This window comes from Cupressus sempervirens, chromosome 7 (assembly GCF_028749045.1).
Source record: "Cupressus sempervirens isolate cs-2001-9-10 chromosome 7, ASM2874904v1, whole genome shotgun sequence".
Taxonomy (NCBI): Eukaryota; Viridiplantae; Streptophyta; class Pinopsida; order Cupressales; family Cupressaceae; genus Cupressus; species Cupressus sempervirens.
In genome coordinates, this window is record NC_143124.1 from 334635201 (window position 1) to 334653347 (window position 18147).

At 36.4% G+C, this 18147-nt stretch overlaps 2 protein-coding genes across 2 annotated transcripts; both read left to right on the forward strand.

The window, feature by feature from the left end:
• The first annotated feature begins 1995 nt into the window (after positions 1-1995).
• Positions 1996-11109, forward strand: LOC149546793 (uncharacterized). The gene is made up of 4 exons (XM_089791368.1): positions 1996-10080; positions 10220-10452; positions 10568-10720; positions 10862-11109. Exons 1-4 carry the CDS (start codon positions 9407-9409, stop codon positions 11107-11109), a joined length of 1308 nt encoding a protein of 435 aa, XP_089647494.1. The 5' UTR covers positions 1996-9406.
• A 23-nt stretch (positions 11110-11132) lies between these two features.
• On the forward strand, positions 11133-12711 carry LOC149546794 (uncharacterized). The gene is made up of 3 exons (XM_089791369.1): positions 11133-11262; positions 11400-11805; positions 11940-12711. Exons 1-3 carry the CDS (start codon positions 11143-11145, stop codon positions 12518-12520), a joined length of 1107 nt encoding a protein of 368 aa, XP_089647495.1. The 5' UTR covers positions 11133-11142; the 3' UTR covers positions 12521-12711.
• Positions 12712-18147: the final 5436 nt, after the last annotated feature.

Here is an 18147-nt window from a genome sequence, read left to right on the forward strand (position 1 = left end):
CACTTAACAATCCTTGCATATCCTCACCAATAGGACCTTCATCATCGAGCATGCAATTTCCATTTGAACTCTCTTTAGGAACATCTTGCAATTCTTTAAATACACTCTCACCAAACATAGCACCTTGAGGACTGATAGGAAAACCATCATGCATATTTGTGAGTTGCCCATCAACTTCCATTGCAAGTGGCGAAATTTCTGGAGGTCGAAGTTGATGATGAATAATGCCACTTGCAACAACTTGATCACCTTGAAAGGCTTTGGGCAATGACTCCTTTTGTATTTCTTCCATAGGATCTTCAAGCATCCCCCCAAAGAATGTAGTGGAGATAGCGCCTTGTATTGGTTTATCAAAATTTTCCTCATATTTTAATTCTCTTGTGATATCTTGTAATTCCTTGTTCAACTTACCCATTTGATTATCTTCCTCTTTAAGGATATTTGAAACTTCTTGCAACCCATCCTCAAGAGTCACCCCTAGAATTATGCATGAAGGCTCACCAAAGGTTTTCTTTTCGTCCACCTTTCGATGTTCTATTTGTAGTTCTTCGTGTGCCCTCACATGTTGACCTTTGCCTACCATCCTTTCTCTCTCTTGAATAAATTCAACTATTTCCTTGATTTTCTTGTCAACCTCTCCACCTCGTGATATAATGTGTAAAGCTTCATCCACTTGGTTATTTTGAACATTAGAATCAACCATATCGTCTTGATATATCTTACCCTCTTCATTCTTTGGTGTCCAACTTAAAAGCTGAAAGAAATCCTTACCACCCCCCACTGATATTTCCTCATACCAACCCAATTGAAACTTGACCAAGTCAATGGTGTCTTGGCAAGATTAGCAAGTAGATTCTGAATGTGAGAGACTGTGTACACTGCACCAAGAACTTCTTCCATATATGCTTTTTGGTTCCCTATTGATATCTTCTTTGAAAACAAGAAAATCTTCCTCCAAATTGACAAGGACCGCAAGCTCATGTATTTGTGTAAAGAAAATTTTCCTCTTAATGCCAAGTCCACTCTCAAGAGAAACAACAAACAATCCAGCTCCTCATGATCTGTAGTACCATGTATCCTACACTTCCTTGATGCTGCAAGTTGAGATAAATCCCATGGATGTAGCCTTTTGTTCAAATCAAACCAAATGGGAAGAACGTCCACTTGCCTATCCATTGAGAAACCTTTCTTTTTTTGAATTTTTTTTATTGGATTTTCACTTTAAAAGAGATCTCTCATCTCAAATCTAACTTTGAAAGCTCATTCCTCGTCAATCTCTGCTTTGAATTTCCAAGTTGATCCAAGAATGAAAGTCAGTCATGCTCTCCTCCTAGCACCAAATAATGTTGATGGCGCGACGATGGAAGGCAGCCCTCCTAGCGCCAAATAATGTTGATGTCAATTTTGATTAGAAATTGCAAAATAGAAACAAGGTAAGCCTAGGAGATTCATCTAATAATGTTTTGGCAATTAAAATATCATTAAAATTGAATTTAGCAAGCCAAAATCAATTTTCAATATCCAATTCCAAATTACCAATTTCTTTCAACATTTCTAAAATCCTCTAGGCAAAATTTCAACCAAATTAATGCAATTTTGCAATTTAATCCAATCATACAATTTCAAATTTTTAACAAAATAAATCCTTTTCCTGGCAGTCAAACTTCAAACTCCAATTTCAAGGTTTTCCAAAACAACTAAATCTAACAAATTCATTTTGAAAATGCTCAAGCTTATACAATTATATAAAATTTTCAAAAATCCATCTAAGTCTAAATTTGCAAATTTATCTTACCAGATTGTTTTAAGCATCGAAAAAATGATGTTGTTGAATTCTATTTGGCCTAGGGATAAAATTACATGCTCTGGAAAATCAAGTTTAGCACTGAGTGAAAACAAACCAAATCCCCAACTGGCCTGAAGGCATCCAAGGTGTAAAATTTTCAAATTGAAAACCTCTGGACAACTCCAAATTTTGCTAAGGCAACCGAAAAATTCCCAAAATCCACGAAAAATGCCAAGGCTTGCCCGAAAAAGGGGGTCCTCAAACATTTTAGGGTGATGGTGTAAAAACCTCACAACACAATTACATAATTTTGGCAAGGTTAATTAACCTTACAAAAATTAACCTATACAAGGAAAACATCTAAAACATGACTTAAGCCAACATTTATCAAAATGCATGAAATATACATCTAATCACTAAGACTTTTAGTTGTTGGAATCCATCCATAAAGATATGATAGATTTACTCCTAAGGCCCTATATCTATCAAGGATGGCTACTATTGAGTTAGATATGAACTCTTTAATAACATGAGTCCATTATGTGTGTCAACCGGTTCTTTGATCATTGCATAGATAGAGGACACATATTTTATGCCTTCTATCATCAGAATTCCACCTTCAACATGTATGTCTACTAAGATAATCAAGATGTGGATTATAATATCTAATGCCACCATCTTTAAATGCTCAAGGAGATGTCCATACTCTATTGCCGATAATCTTTCCTTCGTGCACTCACTCTGACATATGGGGAGAGAGAGAGAGCTGAACAGATGGTAAAACATATTTGAATAACTTCATCTCACTCCAATCATCGAAGTTTTATCATTACCAACCAAAGAAGGCAAAGTGTATTTTTGGTTCACTTTAGTTAGTGCAAGCTCCCTTTCAAATTACATCTTCATTGCTTTCAAATAGTTAGTCAAATACTCATCACATGCTCGGCCAATTCAAAAGATTTGGAAGAAGTACATGTAGATTTTCTTTTTGCACATTCCATAATCATTGCAATCCTTCTTTGAGATAATATATCTGCGGTCCTATTAATCTACCAAACAATTGAGCTCGGTTGTCTTTGATGCCACATTCAAATCTTTTTTATGCAATTTATTTTAAATCCATTTTTTATTGCATCCACCACTTCTTATTAGACATTTGATCAAATGACTTACGTAGAGAGCACTTATATTTGGAAGGACTAGTAGGATGTGTCTGCAGTTTTAGAAATAAGCTATGCATGGATTCAAAACTTAAAATCAACCCCATTATCATTGCTTCAACTCCAGAGCTTTCGTATGGTTGTAAGGGCTAGTCACTATCGATACAGAGGCATTGAAGGCAACAAACTTCACTAATCAAAGAAGTAATTCATTGTGAATTGACATCGATCTAATAATAGGCATCATATCCATTTCAACTACCATTTGCTTGCATATCCAATTGTAGGTTATTGATCAATTGTGTATCCTATTACACGTGGCTTCTGCAATCATTGCAATCATTGTGCTGGAACATCGTGTGCTTCATATATGTTTTTCTACACAAACTTATGCATGATTCTTGCTTTTCATACTTTGTGATGATCATCTCTAAGCAATTGTGTCAAATGATTTCTATGCTCAACACAACAGCTATATATCTTGTGCTTCATCACAATTATAGGGTGCGAGGCACCTCTACTGATACCGAAGTCCATGTCTATGCTATGTATCGTGACTGCGTGTTTCATTTCTATGTAATACCTTGCTCAACACTTTATTTGGATGTCATCGGGCTTCATCTACGCTCCTTGTAGTTTGTAAAAGCGAAAGGATGATAGCGGATCTTGTGTGTTAATTAAATATTTGAGCCAAAACCTTCCATGTTTGTTGCTCTACCTTGTCTGTACACTAAATTTCTACAATATCTTTCCTTGTGTCTATATCCAACTTCAAATGTTCCTATCTCATGCACAAACAACATAGATGAAGGCAAATCTCGACAATCATTACATGTTATAGTGTTCCTTTCAGAGCATTTAGTCAAAAACTACTTGTGCTTTTATCTTTGAAGCTTTACATCTCCATTTTTGTCATGTACATGGCCAACCCACAAGCTCTCATAACTAGAAGCATTCCGTTGAGAAAGTTCCATTGGTTCCACGTTCAACAAGCATGTGTACTAGTGCTGTTAGAGTACAACATTTGGCAAAATTCTCCTAGCTATTGCGCATTAGTAGATGTTCATAACCTATTCAACATGCGGCTAGGATATGATAAATGTTTTTGTATTTAGTATTGCACCTATCAACTACATTCTCCCGAGGGCATCTTGTGCATAATTGGGCAATACTAGCAATCCATGAGGTGACATCTTGTTGTGGCATCGTGTCAAATGGTTCTTGTGCTCTCTGCCTGCTGCTACATTCTGTGTACATGTCTATTGAGTTGTTCCCAACATGAACATCTGATGGATATCCACTTTCACTTTTGAGTAGAAAGAATATTGATAGTGAAGTTTATTGAGTTTCCAAATACTTTTGCCATTCACACTTGAAACAAAATAACAGTGGACTTTCATTGGGCGGCATCGAGAGAGACAAACCATATGTAGTGTTGTCCTTATTAGTGTTTGCATTAGCACACACCTTGATTACGTGGACCATCAAATTCATTGGTGGGAAATGGATTATTGACCTTCCTCAACCATGCAATGCCGCAAGTGGGGAGTGCGTGAAATAATCCTCACAGTCTTTATAAACTTGGAGCTCTCAACTGATTTCTTAAGGAATCCACCTATCACAAACAACAATGACGGTGAGCATTCAAACATTCTTCTGCACATGGGGAATGTCCAAGTCGTCGCAGATAGACATTATCAAGCTTTGAATTTACTCATCGATGTTGAATTTGCACGACATGCATATTCAAAATGCATGATTTGTTGTGAACCGCCCTGATCATTGGATGATCGTGAACTCCATCTCGAATGGATTGTGTTCTCTTCATGGACCCCCAAAAACTACCTTCAAATAAGGTTCATTAACCTTTGGTTTCTTAACCTCTCGTATTTGGGCAAAGAGGTTAAGAATCGTCTCCAAAAAACGTGTTTTGGGTCCCATGCTTAACCTTTTTGGCTTTTGGAGGTTGAGGTTTGGGGTTCGGAACGTGTGTTTGGGATGTTTTGCTTAACTCCTTTTGGGATGAGAGGTTAAGATTTTCGATGAAAACACGAATTCTAAACCTCATTTCCTAACCTTTTCAAGTTTTAAGGTTAATGTTGCCATCAAAAACACGTGTTTTGGCACCTTTAATTAACTCGCCATAATTTGAGACTCAATTGCCATATTTTGAAAATTCGAAGTGTTGAGCGGAGCTAGAGGTTAGTCAGAAGCATTAAGATCACAAAATTAATTAAAAGGCTATAACTTGAAGGATCTTTTAAACTTCAAATTTTAACACATTTGGATGTTCTTTGTGCTGGTTAAGACAAAATTTTGGTATAAATTGTGATTTTGAAATCAAGGAATAAGCATATACACTTTCGAGTCCTAACATCTATGGAAAAGTTAGTGACACAACTTCCCAAACTAAACCTCAAATGTTAACACATTTGGATTTTCTTTGGGCTGGTTAAGACAAAATTTTGGTATAAATTGTGATTTTGAAATCAAGGAATAAGCATATACACTTTCGAGTCCTAACATCTATGGAAAAGTTAGTGACACAACTTCCCAAACTAAACCCAATCCATAATTGGAAATGAAAGGGGTGTGCTTTAGGGAAAAACACTAAGGGATCATTTCAAAATAGTTTGAGCAGAACCAAAAAATGTATTGGAACTAGTTCATGCATACTTGTTTACCCCCTCCATGGGAGGCTCTCTATACTATGTTATTGTTTTGGATGATTTCTTGAGAAAGACCTGGATCTATTTCCTGAGATGTAAAGAGTCTGAAGAGATTCTTAAGTGATTCAAAGAATTTAAAGCCCTAACAAAGAATTCATCTGGAAAGAAAATTAAAATCCAGAGAATTGATAATGCGAAAGAATTCACTCCAGAAATCTTTAAAGAATTTTGTATTAATACTAGGATTATGAGGGAGTTTACTGTACCCTATAATCCTCAACAGAATGGGGTGGCTGAGAGGAAAAACAAAATCGTTGTGGATGCTATGAAATCAATAATGTATGACCAGAACCTTGATACTTCATTTTATGCTGAAGCTTCAAGAACAAATGTCTACTTATAAAATAGATGTCCCCATTCACATCTTGATAATAGAACACCAGAAGAGGCTTTTACTGGGATAAAACCTGATATAAGCCATCTAAGGATATTTGGGTGTCTAGTTCATGTACCTAAAGAGAAAAAGGACAAAATTAGAACCTTCTGGGAGAAAATGGATTTTTGTAGGTTATAGTGAAACTTCTAAAGCCTACAAAATATGCCTACCTGCACAAGGTCAAGTAGAGCTAAGTGTAGACATTATCTTTGAGGAAGACATTGCATTCAAAAGGTCTAAAAAGCTCATATGAGTTAGAAATTCAGGACTCGCCTTAAAAACACTTACGAAGAACCTACTTCCCAGCCTCAGAGGGAGCAACCAAAAGAAAACTCTAATGAAATCCAAACTGATGTTGAGATTCAGAAGGGGCATCAAAAGGAAAATCAAAATATTAACAAAAGGAAACAACCACTTTGAGTTAGGAAAGTTGTTGAGGAAGTTGAAAACTTTGTGGCACCCAAAGACACTTTTAGAGAGAGTAAGAGGCCTAACATATTATCAAACTATGTGGCTCTCATGAACAAGATTATAAACTCAGAACCTACTAGTGTAACAAAAGCTCTTAAGCACCAATTACGCAAAGATGCCATGACAGAAGAGTATCAATCCATTCTGAAAAATGATGTATGGGATATAGTACCTAGACTTGAAGGGAAATCTATTGTCTTCTCTAAGTGGCTATTCAAAATTAAACATGCTACAGATGGCAGTATAGAGAAACATAAGGCACGTTTTGTTGCAAGAGGATTTTCACAAAAGGAAGGCATTTACTATGAGGAGACATTCACACCCGTTGCTAGATATACTTCCATTAGAGCAGTTATAGCCATTGTTGCAGCCAAGGGTTGGAAGATACACTAGATGGATGTTAAAACTACATTCCTGAACGAGACTATTGAAGAGGAAGTCTATCTAGAACAACCTGAAGGTTTTGTGATTCATAGTGCAACATCCCATGCATGCAGACTAAGAAAATCCTATACAAACTCAAACAAGCTCCCAAAGCCTGAAACGAGAGAATTGACAACTATCTTATGGGAAAGAATGATGCAGATCCAAATCTCTACTTTAAAATTATTAAAGGTGAAATGTTAATATTAATCCTATATGTTGATGACCTGCTGATTACAGGAGAAGATCACCTCATTGTTCGATGCAAGAAAGATTTGGCTTCAGAATTTTAAATGAAGGACTTGGGTACTTTACACTACTTTTTAGGATTGGAAGCTTGGCAGAAACATGATGGTATTCTTCTGAATCAAGGAAAATACACTGTTGATGTTTTGAAAAGATTTGGAATTCTAAATTGTAAACTTGTGCCCACACCCATGAAAGCAAACTTGCATAAGTTAAAAGAGGCAAAAACATAATCCAAATTTGCGGATCCTACTCTTTATAGACAGCTTATTGAATCTCTGATGTACTTGGTTAGCACACAACCTAACATTTGCTATGCAGTGAATGTGTTGAGCTAGTTTATGGTGTAGGTAGCATTTGTCGTTGCATCAAAAACTCGAACTATTAATGCTTGATACAAATGTTGAGACTTACTTGGATCCACGACATAAATCTCCAAGGAGATGCTGACCACCAAGTCAACACTCTCAACACTCTCCCCCTCGGCAGCAACTGAGCCTTCAACACCAACTGAAGGGAGACTTGATCCTTTGACCCAAGGGCTCTGATACCAATTGTAGGTAGCATTTGTCGTTGCGTTAAAATGCGAACTATTAATGCCCAACACAAATGCTAAGACTTACCCAGATCCACAACACGAATCTCCAAGGAGGTGCTGACCACCAAGTCAACACTCTCAACATATGTGTGAACCCAGGGAGATACACTTGTTGTTGTTAAACACATATTGAGGTACCTACATGGTACTATTGTATATGGGCTCAAATACAAGAATGTTGATTTAGACTTACATGGACACTTAACATAGATTGGGCCGGAAGTGTGATTGATTGAAAAAGAACGCTTGGGTGTTGTTTCAGGTTGGGATCAGCCATGATCTCTTGGATAAGTAGGAAGCAGTCTTCCGTAGCACAAAGTTCTATTGAAGTAGAATATATTGCAGCCGCAATGGGAGCTAGAGAAGCAGTATGGCTTCAGAAGTTGATTGTGAGATTATTTGGTGAACCCCTGAAACCTACTACTATCTACTATGGAAATCAAGGTTTTATCAAGCTCTCAGTGAATTTTGTTTTCCATGATCGATCCAAACATATAGAGATTCCTTATCACTACTTGAAGGATATGGTTTAAAGGAAAGCAATCCAGTTGGAATATCTTGGTACAAATGATCAAAGAACGAACATTCTCACCAAGCCTCTCTCCAGAGTTAAAGTGGAGTAGTTCAGAAAGAAACTTGGTATGGTTGAAATGTAATTTATTGAGACTAAATCTCGAAATTCGTTCTTTTTGTACTATATATATATATTTAAAAGATGTTTAATGTGTAAATTCTTTTGTCATATGTGCAACTCTATGACTTTAGGGGCCCCTGTGTACATTAGTAAAAGGTGACAATTTTTTAGATAATATACACTTGTATACAACATTGTTAGGTGACGACTTTACAATATTCACTATCATGACAAATATCATGCTGACTTGGTATTCATGGAAATGTCTTGATAGTTAATATCTCTTAGACTTATTGATAGATATCATGCTAATTTGATATCAATTGTGTATCAATATCATAGTTCCAAAAATCGCCATGAAATCGCCGAAATCGCCGAAATCGCGATAAGATTCATGGCTCCCGATTTTTTTGGAATCGGAAATCGCTGGTGGCGATTTTTTCTTGTGAATCGCCTGAATCGCCAAAATCGGCGATTCATGGCAAAAATCGCCAAAATCGCCATCGTGAATCTCCAGAAATCGGCCGCAGCAGCAAGGATAGAAAGTTCAATTTTTTAAAAAAAACACATGTTTTATTTGCTTTCTAAGTTGACTTTCCTCTTTGTTATAACCCTAAAGAGCTTTCTATTTGCTTAGTATGAGTAGAAGAGAGGAAGAGTGAGAGAGAAGAAGAGAAAAGAGAATCCATAGGTTTCCAACCGGCAAGAAGGAAGAGCACCAAAGAGATCAGAAGTCCATTTGGGGAGGCCATAAATTGCATTGGGAGCATTAAGGAGTCAATATCAACACTCCTCAACTCATTTGCAAGAGGTAAGTGTTGGTTTTATTTTTGCATGTTAGTGTAGTATGCATTTTTTGTTAAATTTTTTTAGTGTTCATTTGCAAATCTTGAATGTTTTTTATTTTTAGTTTTACTAAATTGCAAACTAGGGTTTGTTGTTTTGTAGTTTTTGTTTATTAGTTGCAAACTTTGATTTTTTACATGAATTTTTTTATTGCAGCAGCCCTTTGCTTTCATTTTCCAATTTCCACAATGGGTAAAAAAGATGAATGCTGGAAATATAATGAAGAGTTTCCTGGGAGAACCAAATATCAAACAAAATGTATATTTTGCAAAGAAAAAATAAATTCGGGAGGTATCTATAGATTGAAATACCACATTGCTGGCATACCTGGCCATGATGTCACAGTTTGCACTCAACAAACCGTTGAGGCAAAACGCTCTTGTTTAGTGGCATTAGAAAAAATTGAACAAGACAAGTTGACTAAGAAAATGCAACTTGAAGGGTTAAGAGGTATTGGCTCCCGTGCTCCCACATCCGCAACCGCATCTACATCTGCAAGTGCATCTGCATCAGCTTCCGCATCCGTAGGTTGTGTTGGGGAGGGTTCTTCTAGGCCTCCTTTTCATCCTAGTGCTAGTGCTCATGTGAGTGTTAGTAGTAGTCGGTCTCATACTGAGACAGAGTCCAACACCAACCTATTGCGGCCTAGAGTGCGGAAAAGCAGAATGGATAGTTACTTTGTGCCCCGCACTACTCCTGGCTCCCAACCCACGCTTGAGGGCATGAGTTTGAACAAGGAGATTCATGATGCTGCCAGAAAAGAGATTTGCAAATTCTGGTACTTTTGCAACATTCCATTTATTGCAGCCAGGTAATTGATTCTTTTTTCTTTGTTATCTTCAAAGTTAAAGTTAAAAGTAAAAGTAAAACTTTAATTATATCTACTTGTTTTATGATTTCAGTTTTTTACATCTAAATTTCTAATCAATATCATTATCTATTTGTGACAGGACTCCTTATTGGCAGAACATGATAGATGCAGTTACCATTTGTGGTCCGGGGTTTAAAGCCCCAACTGAGGCTGAGTTGAGTGGATACCTCCTGGAGGAAATGGTTGAGGATATGAGGCATGAGCTTGAGGACAACCGAAAGGAGTGGATCGAAAAGGGTTGCACCATCATGACTGATGGTTGGACAGATAGGAGGGGAAGAACACTCCTCAATTTTCTTGTATCTTGTGGAGGTGATTGATCATTCTACTTTCCTACATACATAATTTTGAATCGTGATTGACTATTTCAAATTTTGATTTGTTGATTGCTAATAGTAATTATAATTCGTTGTTTTGTTACTTGTAGGATATACCATGTTCCTCAAATCCATTGATGCTTCTGCTCATGTAAAAAACGCCACATACTTATGTGAGGTTATTGAGGAAGTTATAGCAGAGGTGGGGGAACAACATGTGGTGCAAGTGGTGACGGATAATGCAGCAAGTTATGTTGCTGCAGGTAAACTTTTAACTTTTTAAGTTTTGAAAATAAATTTATTTGAATTTTGAACTTTTTCTAATTCTAACTTAGAATTTCTAAGTTTCCTAAGTTCTAACATGTTTGAAATTTGAATTTCTAATTATCTTAAAATTGTTGTAGGCAAACTTTTGATGGAGAGGCACCCCACCATATTTTGGTCCCCTTGTGCAGCACACTGCCTTGACCTCATGTTGGAGGAAATTGGCAAACTTGAGTGGGTCAAGTCATGTGTGGAAAGGGCAAAAAACATATGTAAGTTTATTTATAATCATTCATTTGTCCTTAGCACAATGAGGAAGTACACAGGAGACAAAGAGTTAGCTCGTCCAGGGATCACGAGGTTTGCCTCGAATTTCATCACCTTGTAGTCCTTGTTGACATCAAGGGATGATTTGAGGAGCATGTTTGTTGGGCGGGAGTGGATTTCATCTTCCTATGCTACGACCACTGCAGGGATAGATGTGGTGGATTGCATATTTGATGATGATGGTTTTTGGAAACCTGCTAGAGAAATACTTAAGGTAATTTTATTGCAATTTAACATTTAATATTTTACAGTTTACTATGCTAATTGTTTAATGATTTAGTTTTACCTTATATTATTGAATTATTCTATGTTTAAGTTTTGACTCAAATTTTTGTTTTACTTTATATGTAGGCCACTGAGCCACTTGTATCTCTCCTACGAACTGCTGATGGGGAGAAGCCCTCTATGGGCTACATATATGAGGGCATGGATAGGGCCAAGGAGGCCATTAGAGCTCAGTATGCAGGAGTGCAGGAGAAGTATGCCCCTATTTGGGACATCATTGATAGGAGATGGCAGAATCAGCTCCATAGACCCATCCATGCAGCAGCTTACTTTTTGAATTCGGCATTTCGTTTCCGTCCTGACTTCAAGGCGGATGAGGAGGTTCTCACCGGATTATATACAGTGATCCAGAGGTTGAGTACTGATGAGGATAGCAGTGCTGCAATTATTGAGCTTGATAAGTTCAATAATAAAGAAGGGCCACTTTTCTCTAGCAGGGTAGCCATAGATGCTCGGGAAACAATACAACCAGGTAAAAATTAAATAATATATTCAATGTTCATGAATCTAGATTCTAAACTTAAAGTTGATTATGTAATTTTAGAGTTAACTTGTAATTTGTAATTTGTAAATGAGACTAATTATTTTTATTTTCCCTTATTTCAGATAGATGGTGGCAAATGTTTGGGGCCACAACCCCAAAACTTCAAAAAATTGCCATTCGTATTCTGAGTCAGCCAAGCAGCGCTTCTGGATGTGAGCGCAGTTGGTCCATGTTCGAGCACATCCACTCGAAGAGGAGAAACAGGTTGACAGTGCAGAGGTTGAATGATCTTGTCTTCGTTCATTACAACCTTCGTCTTAGGATCAGACAGATTTTGGGCACTGACTCCTCTCCGATCATTCTGGAGGAGATTGATCCAGAATCAGAGTGGCTCACAGAGGTTGTAGATCCAGTCTTCACTGAGGAAGACCGTGCGTGGATTGACCAGGTGGATATAGAGGCTGAGGCAGCTAGAGCACGTTCTTCAGGCATTGGTAGACGCACACGTGCACGCACAGACACAGGCCCTAGCGACATTCGTGAGCCCATCTTATATGCGGGAGATATGGCTCGACAGTCCTCTAGGACCTACATTAGACGCCTTGCTACTAGGCAGACTGGATACTCAGAGGCTGAGGCTGAGGCTGTAGCCGAGCTTGAGGATGATGTTGAGGATGATGATGACTATGAGCCTGAGGCTTGAGCTGGAGCCTTGTTTTTATATTTTGTTTACAGATATTGATACTGAATCATTGATAGACATATGTTTCAAAGTTTCAAACTTTCATGGATCTTCATCTTAGATTCTTACATAAATTTATGATTTGATGTCTTATGGATCATCTTACATACATTCTATGATTTAAATCATTATGATCATTTGATTTCTATTTACTTCAGCTAGCCTACAATTTACATTTTAGAATCTTAGATAACATAGTTACGTATGTGATGGATTTTATGTTTCATGTTTATGTATGTTAAGTTTTAACTTCTATTTGATGATGTTATAGTGTGCTTAAGTTATATTCAATAAAGGGTGCATGAAATAAGTTTTAAATTGTTAAAATCTTTAAATTTAAAGGGTTTTTTCAAATTTGCCGATTCATCGCCGATTCATTGCCGATTCATTGCCGATTCACGATTTGATTCGGCCTTGCCGATTCCGATCCGATTCCGATTCACGTTTCTTTGATCAATATGCTCTTTATGAGATAATCATGGTGCATATTATGTGAGGTAATATCCGTGGACATGCCATGATACGTTATGGTAGATATCATGTGACGTGATGTCAGTGCACATAACATAACTAGGATATACAAATATCACGAGACTTGATATTTTGTATACTCCTTGATATCATGGGTTAGGTGATGTCTGAACCAGCTCATACTGGGCGAACTTCCCTAGCTAAGAGGGAGTGTTAAAGATATGGTAGCATTTGTCAAACTTCAAGGATTGATTTGATAAATTTGTATACATATGTTCATGTATGTATACCAGTTCTTCACATCAATTGGTATAGATGCATACACATACATACATAATCAAAATTGTTATTGCCATCAATGAAATAGCTCTTGAAATTGACCAAATTATCATCATCAAACTAAGTATAAATTCTGAAGCATTCATTCTCTTGGATCATGTTCGATCAAGCAAACAAATTGTGGTTATGATTGTTTATTCCAAATTGAAGTTTGCAGATGATTAGTTTAACCTAATCATGCCCGATTAGTTTCAGATTCCTTAATAAATGCTCTTTATTATTTAATCGCGTCTCTTCATGAAGAGACATATGGTGAATAGACTTGACCATCTATGATTGTGTCCCTTGGAGAAAATATGAGATAAGGATCCAAACAAGAGATATGACCATCGAAATCAATAAATGGTTCTATCTCTTTGAAATGATAGTTGCTTGACTAATACCTGCAGTGACTTATAATTATAATTACGTGCAAAATCAAATAACATATTAGTATTGCCACAGTCTGATACATGTAGAACAATGTTACCCTAGTCTGATATCACAGACTAATTATAAGTTTGACAGTCTTTTACAACATGGTGTTTTGTTGTGGACAAGTTTGAATTGTTACATGGTTAATCCTTATCATCTTTTAGAAAATATTTCAATTTCAACTTGTTGAGATATAATGGAACTTGCTTTACATAGTTTACTTGGATGAAAGAAATTGTGGATGATTACTTTCTTGATTTGAACATAATCTAGGCCACCTGTATCTTTCTGATTGTAAGTGTGCTGTGCATGGTTAGCTAGCAATTGAATGCACTCAACTTCAATTGATATTAAATCTTTATTTTGCATCCATTGATGGGATTAAAGAGGAGATTGATTTGAAAACCATTTGAGGATATCTTAGAAGCTTGCACTAGGTAGGTGGAGCAGCTCAAAAAGTCGCATCTAGTTGAGTCCAAGTCATTCACACTTCCTTGCATTCATAGCTGGAGGTTTAATATCTTCAATTTTAATAGTGTTTAACTAGATCAATTAATTAGATACTTAATTATTAAATAAAGGGGCTCAAATAATAAATGAATAAATTAGTATAATAGTGTCGACTTGTGTCATATTGCAACTTTCTAGATGCTTGAGGGCATTATAAGGAGATGGCTAGGCATTGTAAATCATCATGGAATGTATTCAACTCTTCTTTGTATTTGCAGAGGCTGAAGGTAATTTGTGTGCAATTTTGGAGGTGGAAGATCCTCCCTAGTTTGCATTCATAGTTTTGGTGGTTCACTACCACCCTAGTTTGCCGTTGGAAATATCATTCCAACATTTCACTGTATGCTCCAAATTTGTGAAGTCTTCCTTCAAAGACAAATTTGTGTTTGACATCGATATCTTTTTGTGTAATCCAAAGGTCTATCATTAATTAAGATTTATTTGATTAATTTGCTGTGTTATATGTCCTCTTGTATAATTGTCCATTTCACTGTTCCTTCAAGCATCTCTTGGCATTTGTCTACTTACATTTTGACATTCTTCTGTAATGTCCCCAATTTTGTTGGCATTAGAGTTTCATGGATTAGCCTATTATTGTGATCCTCGTAGGCTAATCATTGTGGATAGAGGGCCTTCTGTGGCAGTGGCTTGGCTTGGGAGGGTCTTATCTTCTCCACATCTTAGTAAGCTATAGGTTGGTCTTCATTTGGCTTAGATTGGACTTCGTTTGCGCTTAGTTTTGTGTGCTTACTATTTGTGGTAAGTTGGTGTTGATCGAGATGGACCCTTTCTATTTTTGGAAAGTGCATTTGGTCAGATGGAGAAATAATAGGTATGACTCCTATTTTAGACGACATATTTAAACGATGAGTACTTTGGGAGTTATTATATTTTTAGTGGCCAAATTATTATTAATTATTAAATGACTTATTATAAAGTTATAATTTAACTTTATAATTTCACTTGAGAGTTGAGTTATCATTGGAAAGTGTCATTTATTAATTAGTTAAGCCAAGTGAGAGAATTTAATGGAAGCTTCTAATTAATGTTGTGTAGTGAAGCTTCTTGAGTGAAGTTACATTTTGGCAACAAAAGGGAATATGAAGGTTATAAATACAAACTCATTTCATTGGGAAAGGCATGCTTGGATATTTATTTGCTTTTGTTCCCTTTGTGGCTTTTTCTGAGTTCTGATTTTCTGTGCCCTTGCTGAAGTATAAGGGTTTTGATGCTGAGAAGTGTTGGGTAATTTACAGCTGAGGCATTGTGAATTTCCTTCTTGAAGATTATCTGAAATCACTGCTAGGTAAAGTGATTTGGTCATTGGTTGGATCTCCTTGCTTTATTTATCTATGGCTGGGAGATATCATTTGTGTTATTTTATTATTATTTTGAAATTTGGGTGGGGGTTTGAATTCTGGAATTATTGGGGTCTAAAGCTGAAAGTTGTTCTAAAGATTGTATTGCAAATTGCTGCTGTTGTATAGTAATCTGCCATCACTCCTTACTGTTTCACCGTGTCTAAAGGAGGAGTTTGTTTGGTGGTAATTATCTGATTTTATGAGAGTTTGTTTGCTGGAGATTGCCTGAAGATTGTGAAGAGATTCATTTGAATTCATCGGATCAAATTGTGTTTTGCAATATTATGATTTGATCTGGCATTATAGACTGCCGAATTATATCAGGAGGGCAGCGTTTTCTGTTTTGTATGCAAGTTTGCCGCAGGTGACTTTGCAAGCTAGATGTCCTTCACCTTGTACCTGCGATCTGCATATTGGTAAATGTGTGTGCAGTTACTGTCTAGCGTCCAAGTATTCTGACCTGCAATTTGACTTCAATGAATAATATTGAATAATCTGCCATTAACATGGGTAAGAGGTGACTGATTATTTTTTACAAAAATTATATTATGTCCATTGGGAGGTCAGATCGAAAATCTGGATTGGGAATTGCCAATCAGCTTGAAAGGCTAATTGCCATTACAATCAGGTTCTAAGTGCTACTTTTTTATTTCCAGTATTTTATGCAATTGATAAAGCAATCATTTTCACTTTCAACATCAGTTGGTTGTTAGAGATTGTTTTTTTTAATGATTGCAATTCTTATTTCAAAAAATATAAAAAAATCAGAAAGAGAAACACAAAATCCAAAACATCTCTCATTTTCAATCAGAAAATAAGTATAGAGCCAGTTGGGGTTTTTACATCTTCAAAGGCAATATTTCTGTAACAAACCAAGGGAGTCGTGTCACTAAATCACTGCCATACAAGTCAATTGACTGTACAGAGGGTTATACTGTATGAAGGAGACTGGATTGACTGTACAGGTGTGAGCATTGCAATATGAATGAGGGGAGTGTATGTTGTATGCCAGAGGAGGGTGCTGAATGTTCATATGGAGGTAGACATACACAGATGTACCATACACCAACCGTACAGATGTGAGCCTTACGTATGGGTGAGGGGTTGTGTGATGTTCGATGAAGTGAGCTGACCGCTTGACCATATGGGGAGTGCAATTGTTGACCCTATAATCTATAATCATTTTGGAGGTGGTGGAGGTAATTGCCGCACAGGTAGTTTCAAGGGGGAAAGGAACATTAGAAGTAGAAGTAGAAGTTAAGTTGAAGTTGAGAGATCAATATTGGAAAATCAAGAAATTATATTTTCATGCGCATTTGAAGCCAGGTCTTTAGAATACTAATTGATAAATCTTTAGAAACAGCGTAAGTCCCCTTAGTGATCCTAGCAAAATCACATAATTTCACTGAGTGAGTATCCAAAATTGAAAGAACATTGAAGTCATTTCATGATCTTACTTTGTAAGATTAGCATAAGAAGTGACCTTAGTCAAGAGAGGATCAAGCGTTTAGTGTTTCACTTCGAAACATTGAGTGTTTGATTATGCATGTTTTAGTGGATGGAACTCACATCAACACGTATCTACAAACACTAATGAGATGTGGGGATCAATTATGAATTAATGGGAGAGGCAGGCGATTAAGTCTAGTCAATAATAGGGAGAGAACAATGATAATAAACTGATTCATGAAGAAGACTAATTGATAATTAAAGTAGTGATGAAAAGGTAGAGGTAGTATATGTTTTGAAGGGCAATGATTATGAAGTCCCTTATAGGCACGTCGTTACATTATGCCCTCTTCACTTGAAGAACACAGATATAAGGAGCCATTCTCATCATCCACTGAATACATAGTAAAACTTATTCCTTTTTATCCATTTTGGATCTGCTCGATTGAGTACTTGCCCAGTTGGCATAAACTGGTTGCAAGCAATTAATTATAAATCAAAGAAGGTGCCATTGTTGCAGGAGTCAAGATTTTAGATTAGAAACATCAGCATTATCCTTGTTGCAAGAATACATCTATATATCTGAAACAGCAATCTAATCACTATAAGCGATTATCAGTCAGAATTAAAACATATATTTATTGTCAAAACAGAGATAGCTATTGGACATAAGATCATTTACACACACACATCAATTTACTTTGCATGTATTTGATTGTATAGTTGAGAAAGCAGTGTTATTGACAACCATTCTATAAGGTGACATAATACATATTTGTTATCTGAAATACTATTATTATCTCATTATTATCAATTATACAAGTCTACAAGTGGTATGAGATACTCTAATTTTTAGTGAGAAGAAAGAATTCAAGGTAATTGTCCCTATGTCCCAACCTAGCCAAAAAGAGGACGTTATATTTCACTTGCAAAGGCAAATATGCTTTCCATTGATGAAGTTTTGGATTATAGGGATATGACAATCTGTATGTTCTGTGTTCTAATATTCCTCTGATTTCAAGTTGTGTCTCTGTATCTGCAAAT

Bases quoted from the DNA above. Each gene is read 5' to 3' on its own strand.
- LOC149546793 (XM_089791368.1), top strand. From the start codon at position 9,407: ATGAATTTTTTTATTGCAGCAGCCCTTTGCTTTCATTTTCCAATTTCC. The intron at 10,081-10,219 runs GTAATTGATTCT...TATTTGTGACAG, and splicing joins ATTCCATTTATTGCAGCCAG to GACTCCTTATTGGCAGAACA. The intron at 10,721-10,861 runs GTAAACTTTTAA...AAATTGTTGTAG, and splicing joins AGCAAGTTATGTTGCTGCAG to GCAAACTTTTGATGGAGAGG.
- LOC149546794 (XM_089791369.1), top strand. From the start codon at position 11,143: ATGTTTGTTGGGCGGGAGTGGATTTCATCTTCCTATGCTACGACCACT. The intron at 11,263-11,399 runs GTAATTTTATTG...CTTTATATGTAG, and splicing joins CTGCTAGAGAAATACTTAAG to GCCACTGAGCCACTTGTATC. The intron at 11,806-11,939 runs GTAAAAATTAAA...CCCTTATTTCAG, and splicing joins TCGGGAAACAATACAACCAG to ATAGATGGTGGCAAATGTTT.